The sequence below is a fragment of the Myotis brandtii genome, unplaced genomic scaffold (assembly GCF_000412655.1).
Source record: "Myotis brandtii unplaced genomic scaffold, ASM41265v1 scaffold174, whole genome shotgun sequence".
NCBI lineage: Eukaryota > Metazoa > Chordata > Mammalia > Chiroptera > Vespertilionidae > Myotis > Myotis brandtii.
Window position 1 is genome coordinate 3,237,195 of NW_005356437.1, and position 7,851 is coordinate 3,245,045.

A 7,851-nucleotide genomic window follows, 5' to 3' on the forward strand; every position below is an offset into this window, starting at 1 on the left:
GTGTGGTTTGAGCAAAAATGATCACAGAATCCATCATCAGACCCACACACCAAGAAAAGACCTTGCCCTACATTAAAGTAGAGTGTTAATATAGATTTATGTTTTAAGTTCAAATAATATGTTTAAGGTATGTTTTCTCTTGTAATGACTCCCCACTTTAGCCTGTTTTTTAATTAATTGAGTTAGCAGCCACGCTTGTTATTGTCTTGGGGCTAGTGTGTCACCCCTCACATCCCAAGTCTGGACTGGGTGGTCTTCACATGGTATCTGGCATCTAGCACTGGGCTGGCATATTGCAGGCCTTGGATAAACAGGTGTTAAATGAATAAGTAAATAAATAAGAGTTCGAAATTCAACCCAGCTCTCTCTTCTTGCTCTTTCCTGGCAGCTTTCTTTACTTGGGAGAATATGGCCTATGTCCCAAACCCCCAAATTCTCTTGAGAAATAGATCTATGTTTTCTTTCTCTTTTCTACCAAAGCCATACTCAGAGATTCAGATATGGCTACTCACACATTTAATTTATTGAGCCAAACTAAGGAGCCCACGACAGAAGGAAAAAAACATCATCGTATTCGTCGTAAAAAGAAATTAGATACAGAAATAGATACAGAGTGGATAAAGAGCAGCACTAAGGTAAGTGTGGCAGTGGTATTTTTATTTTGTGCAGGTTTTAAGGCTCAGGTGGGATACTCACACCATCCAGGAGCTGTCAAAACCAATACACAATGTGAATACAAGAAAAATGTGTTCACTATATGGAGGCACATCGGAGGTTATCACAAATTGACTAGGACTTTTACTAGGACTCATTCTCCCTAAAGGGCCTATATTTGGCAGTTAGATGAGGTTGGGGGAGGAGTAAAGAAAATATATGTTATAATATATAGGTCCTTCTCCTAATAAATTTTAAACCCATGTTAAAAAGTAATTACATAGTGAATGGATAAATAAACTGTGGTACATCCAAACAATGGAATATTATTCAGTGATAAAAGAAATGAACTATCAAGCCATAGAAAGACATGGAGGAGCCCTAAATTCATATTACTGTGTTAAGGAAGCCAATCTGAAAAGACTACATACTGTATAATTTCAACTACATACCGCATAATTTTATTTTTGAACATGGTGGGGATTAGGGGCACCAATGTGCTGTGCAGTTGAAAATCAAGTATAACTTAAGTCAGCCCTCTGCATACATGATTCCCAACTGAAAATCAAAAATACAGCTGACCATTGAACAACCTGAGTTTGTACTGCACGGGTCTACTTATATATAGATAAGTGGACCTGCACAATTCAAAGCCATGTTGTTCAAAGGTCAACTGTATGACATCTGGAAAAGGCACAACTATGGGGACAATAAAAAGATCAGTGGTTGCCAGAGGCTAGGGAGGAGACAGGAATGAACAGGTGCAGCACAGAGGAATTTTAGGGCGTGAAAATACTCTGTATGATACTATAAGTGAATGCATGTCATTAGACATTTGTCTAAATCCATAGAAGGTACAACACCAAGAGTAAACCCCAATGTAAACTATAGACTTTGCATGATAATGATGTATCAATGTAGGTTCATTGACTATATGAATATACACTAAGGTGCAGGATGGTAACAATGGTGGAGTGTGTGTGTGATAGGGCGGGAGATATAGGGAATCTCTGTACTTTCTGCTCAATTTTGCTGTGATCTGCTCTAAAAATAAAGCCTTTTTTAAAAAAAAAAATCAATCACATACTAATATTTATGAAGATGGATACTATGAAGTTATAAGTGAAAACTAGTCTCAAAATATTGGTCATTTAGAGTGAGTTAATAATCAGGTCTGAAGCTCAAGAAGGAGACATTGATGTGGGAATTAGAAAGATGTGATAGACTTATGTCTTCTGTAAATATCTATTGAGAATCTACTATGTCAGGCCCTCTTCTGGGTGCTGGAGATACAGGGGTAAACAACACAACGCCCTTGTGCCCATAGAACTTCTGTTTCAGTTGAGGAGACAGCCAATATTAAAAAAAAATACTATTCAGTGCTATGCCAGGTGTTGGTAGGTGCCATGGGGGGGCAGCATAAGGGGCTCTTGAGTTGTTGAGCTGAGAGAGGAGTTGCTCTAATACCTGCAGGGCAATCTCAGAAATGCCCTTTGAGCCTAGGCATGCATGAAATGAGGGAGTGAGTATGCAAATACCAGGTGGAAGGGCATGCTAACCAGAGCAAGCAAGGACAGCTGCGAGAGAGGAATAGGGAATGAGCCTCAGTGCCCAGATCAGGTAGAGCCATGTGGGTCACAGCAAGACTCTGGATTTTATCCTGGAATGAGGTGAAACCATTGGAAAGTCTAGAGCAGGAGACAAACATCACCTGGCTTAGTCTCTAGAAAAATCTTTCTGGCTATTGTGTGGAGAATACATTTAAGGGACAAGAATAAAGGCAGGAAGTCCAGTTGGGAGACAGGGCATAAACTCAGGTGAGAGGTGATGGGCGTCTCTACTAAGTGGTGGCAGTAAAGATGGTGAAAGTAGTCTGATTTGGGATATTTTTTGAAGGGAGAACCAGGAATTGGTTTCCTGTTGAATTGGAAGTGGGATGTGAGAGAGAAAGAAGACAAAGAATGAATCTAAGAATTCTGGCATGAGCAACTCAGTAAATGTTATTTTATCATTTACTAAATTGGAGAACACAAGGAAACTAACAGAAACTAATATTTATGTAACACCATGCAGGTTACAAAGCACTTCCACATATAATGTAAATGTAGCTTTTCCCAACAATTCCTGTGTGATGTGTGCTATTATTATCCTCACTTTACAGTTGAAGAAAGTGAGGCCCAGAAGAACATACATGACTATCTCAGGACACTGAGCCCGTGTTGGCCAAGGCAATGCTCATTCGCTGCTGAAACATATGATTCCCAAAGCTAAGTGGCTTAACAACCAGATGCAAGGTTCTTGCTCATGTCACATCTCATCTGAGTCCCACAGCTCTCTGAGCATCCCTCCTAGAGGCTGGCTCTGAGGGATCTGGGTCCTTTTATCATGGGTCTCCACCATACTGGAGTTCTTTGTGTCCAGCATGGACAGGAAGTGAGCCAAGATCCAGGCTTAAATTTCATTAACCAAAATGAGTCACATGACCTCACCTAGATGCAAGAAGGCTGGGAAATGTACTCCTGCTGTGTGTCCAGCAGAAAATGAAAACACTTTTCACTAAGAGGCAAAACAATCAAACATCTTCGAGTAATGAGGGTAAAAATGTAAGAGCTAGAAACGGATACTGTCAGCCCAGGTGTGGACACTCCTGGCCTCCCTTCATCTCTTGGGCCTACATGTAGAAAGGAAGTCAGTGGGACCAGTCAGAACCTCTACAGACAGAAATTAAAGGAAAGCGGGGGGTTCTTCAGGTTGGAAGCCCCAAGAGAAGCCTTCAGTTTTCACATCTCCCTGGCCTCACCTCCAATCCATTAATGAAACCTTCCTTGGTGTCTTGCTCCAACCAGGCTAGTGAACTCCTGCCCTGTCCTGCCTCGGACCTTTTGGTCCTGAAGTGTCTGTCCCTCAAGTGAACTTAAATGTGTTCCCTGTAGCCAAGAGGAAGGTTCTCACCAAGATCTCTAAGCAGAGGATCCTTCCTAATTTATCATTCACATCAGACTGCCCGAAATGGCTATGAGTAGTGGGACATTTGGTTGTTTTTGTTTTTACAAATGGCAGTAAGTTTGGAGTAGTCTGCTGAGTCAGGCAGAGCGCTGCTTATGTGTGCACCCGGCCAGCCCGGAGCCAGTGGCTCCACAGCGGTCAGGGAGAGTTCATGGACAGAGAGCAGCAGAGCAAGCTCACAGACAGCAGCTGCCTCACAGCACAGGGCCTGCCTGTGAGGCACTGCTTTTTCTCTAGAAGAATTAAAGGAAGGTCCAGAGCTGTAGTATCTTACCTTTTAGCTCTTAGCCTCATACTCTGTTCCCAAGAAAATAGTGATGGGATTCAGTCTTTTAGATATGCCACTTATTATACAGTTACGCACTGTACAACAATGCAACATGTTTGTGGTGATGCTGAGGTAAACAAACATACTGCACAGCCAGTCATATAAAAGCACAGCGCATTCAGTTATGGTAGTAGACTACACCATCTATGGCTGTGTGTGTGCACTCTGAGATGTTTCCACAATGATGCAGTTGCCAAGAGATGCTATTTCTCAGAACGTGTGCCTGTCGTTAAGTGACACATGATGATAATCTCCTAGTGAGAGAAAAATGGAAGGACTTTACCTCTGTGTCAGAGATTTTGCTTTTCCCATGGGGTCCTCACCGTTAGGAAAGTGTCATTATATGACAAGTGAGTTTGACAAGCAAAAAGCATCTTGAGAAATCTGGCTTTCAGGTGGCTTTTGAAAATAAGGCCTAAAATACAAATATTCTCTTCCATGAGCAAGATCTAGAAGCTTTTTACAGACCATCAGCAGCAAACCAACCACAGATATTCTTACAAGGCACTTTTTTAGGTTAGAAGAAGAAGAAAGAAGAAAGAAGAAGAAGAAGAAGGAGAAGGAGAAGGAGAAGGAGAAGGAGAAGGAGAAGGAGAAGGAGAAGGAGAAGGAGAAGGAGAAGGAGAAGGAGAAGGAGAAGGAGAAGGAGAAGGAGAAGGAGAAGGAGAAGGAGAAGGAGAAGGAGAAGGAGAAGGAGAAGGAGAAGGAGAAGGAGAAGGAGAAGGAGAAGGAGAAGGAGAAGGAGAAGGAGAAGGAGAAGGAGAAGGAGAAGGAGAAGGAGAAGGAGAAGGAGAAGGAGAAGGAGAAGGAGAAGGAGAAGGAGAAGGAGAAGGAGAAGGAGAAGGAGAAGGAGAAGGAGAAGGAGAAGGAGAAGGAGAAGGAGAAGGAGAAGGAGAAGGAGAAGGAGAAGGAGAAGGAGAAGGAGAAGGAGAAGGAGAAGGAGAAGGAGAAGGAGAAGGAGAAGGAGAAGGAGGGAGGAGAAGAAGGAGAAGATTAATTTGTAAACTAAATATGAGCGGCGGCTGAGAGCTTAATGGTCAGAGGCAGCCTGTTTGTACTAATGAGCCTGCAGGTTAACAGGAGGGGCTCTCCTCTCACTGGTAACTTTGTGTAAGTCTTTAGCCTCTCTTAAATGGGGACAATGATAGTACCAATCTTGTAGGGTCACTGTGTTGTGGAAGTAAAGTGTTTACCGCAGTGCCAGGTGTGGGGATAGAGTCTGTTACAGGACCTTCTAACCTCCCATAGTGGTTTTCACCCAGATGCTCAGGTTCCTGAGCACTTAGAAGCTGTGCCATAGAGAGAACACCTACAGTGACTCCCCAAATAGCTGCCTTTCTTTCTTCTCTTGTCTTAGATGTTGGCATTCTGCTGCAAGCTTTCTTTATTTTCCTTCTTTATTTTATTTTTATCACCATTTATCCCTCTTCCATCTCCACCCATCCCTCTCACCCCCACAATCACCACACTGTTGTCCTTGTCTAGGGGTTCTTTCTCTATTTTTTTCTTTTTTGCCTCAATCCCTCTACCACCAGCCCCAACACCACCCCCACCGGTGCTGTCTGCCTGCTCTCTATCTATGAGTCTGTCTCTATTTTGTTTGGTAGTTCAGTTTGTTCATTAAATTTCACATTATGAGTGAAACCATATGATACTTGTCCTTCTCTGATTGGCTTATTTCACTTAGCATGATGTTCTCCAGGTCCATCAATGCTGTCGCAAAGAGTAAAATTTTCTTCCTTTATATGCCCAAGTAGTGTTCCATTGTGTGCGGTAAATGTACTATAGCTGTTTTACCCAGTCATCTACTGTTGGACACTTGGGCTGCATCCAAATCTTGGCTATTATAAATAGCACTGCAATGAACATAGATGTACATCTATTCTTTCAAATTAGTGTTTCAGGTTTCTTTGGATAAATTCCCAGAAGTGGAATTTCTGATTCATAAAGCAGTTCCATTTTTAATTTTTTGAGGTATCTCTATACTGCTTTCCACAGTTCTTCTTTGAAGGTTTACAAAACTCCCCAGTGAAACCATCCAGACTATAGCTTTTTTTTTGTTGGGAGTTTTTTATTGCTGCTTCAATTTCATCAGTTATTATTGGCCTGTTTTCTGATTCATCCCTGTTCCATTTTGGAAGATTATATTTTTCTAGGAATATTTCCATTTCGTCCACATTGTGGGCATATAATTGTTCATAGTATTTTCTTACAATCCTTTGTATTTCTGTGGTGTCAGTTATTACTTCACCTCTTTCATTTCTGGTTTTGTTTATTTGGGTCCTCTCTCTTTGTTTCTTGATGAATCTGACTAAGGGTTCATCAATCTTGTTTATCTTTTCAAAGAACCAGCTCTTGTTTCTTGAATCTGACTAAGGGTTCATCAATCTTGTTTATCTTTTCAAAGAACCAGCTCTTGGTTTCATTGATCTTTTGTATTGTTTTTTTGTCTCTATGTCATTTATTTCTGCTCTAATTCTTATTATTTCCTTCCTTGTACTTACTCTGGACTTATCTTATTGTTCTTTCTTTTAAAAAAATATTTTATTGATTTTTTTACAGAGAGGAAGGGAGAGGGATAGAGAGTTAGAAACATCGATGAGAGAGAAACATCAATCAGTTGCCTCCTGCACACCCCCAACTGGGGATGTGCCTGCAACCAAGGTACATGCCCTTGACCAGAATCGAACCTGGGACCCTCCAGTCCGCAGGCTGACGCTCTATCCACTGAGCCAAACCCGCCAGGGCTTATTGTTCTTTCTAAATCTTTAAGTTATAGGGTTAAATAGTTTAATAATAATTTTTCTTATTTTTTGAAATAGGCCTGTGGTGCTATGAACTTCTTTCTCAGGACTGCTTTTGCTGTATCCCATAGATTTGGGGTTGTTGTATGTTCATTTTTATTTGTTTCCAGGAAGTTTTTTTTTATTTCTTTTTCAATCTCATTGGTAACCTATTCATTGTCTAGTAACATGCTATTTAACCTCCATGTATTTGAATGTTTCGAGTGTTTTTAGTGTGGTTGATTTCTAGTTTCATGCCATTGTGATTTGAGAAGAGGCTTAATATGATTTCAATCCTCTTAAACTTGTAGAGACTTACTTTGTGTCTTAACATGTAGTCTATCTTTGAGAAGTTCCATGTGCACTTGAGAATAATGTATATTCTGCAGCTTTAGGGTGAAATGTTCTGTAAATATCAGTTAAATCCATCTGATCTAGTATGTCTTTTAAGGTCTCTGTTTCATAGTGGATTTTTTGTCTGGAAGATCTATCCAGTGATGTTAGTGGTGTGTTAAAGTTCCCTACTATGACTGTATTGCTGTTGATCTCTCCCTTAAAGCCCTCCAAAAGTTTTTTTATATATTTAGGTACTCCTATATTGGGTGCATATATGTTTACCAGGGTTATATCCTCTTGTTGGATCAATCTTTTTCTTGTCTCTTTTTATGGCCTTCATTTTAAAATCTATTTTGTCAGGCCCAAACTGGTTTGGCTCAAGGGTCCCAGGTTCGATTCCGGTCAAGGGCATGTACCTTGGTTGCGGGCACATCTCCAGTAGGGGGTGTGCAGGAGGCAACTGATCAATGTTTCTAACTCTCTATCCCTCTCCCTTCCTCTCTGCAAAAAAATCAATAAAATATATTTTTAAAAAATGAAATCTATTTTGTCAGATATGAATATTGCTACCTCAGCTTTTTTCTTTTCCATTTGCATAGAAAATTGTTTCCTATCCCTTCACTCTCATCCTGTGTGAGTCTTTTGGTTTCTTCTGGATAGCATATATTTTGGTCATTTTTTTTATCCATTAAGTGACCCTATGTCTTTTGATTGGAGCATTTAAGCCATTTACATTTAAGGTTA

The 7,851-nt window shown here is 40.7% G+C and overlaps 1 protein-coding gene across 1 annotated transcript in view; it reads left to right on the plus strand.

Moving 5' to 3' along the window:
- The window catches only part of ERICH6B (glutamate-rich 6B), a 64,942-nt gene that overhangs the window by 37,290 nt on the left and 19,801 nt on the right, over positions 1–7,851 (plus strand). The window contains exon 8 of the mRNA XM_014537234.1: positions 450–635. Within this exon, the coding sequence (XP_014392720.1) occupies positions 450–635 (186 nt within the window). The remainder of the gene's footprint in view (positions 1–449; positions 636–7,851) is intronic.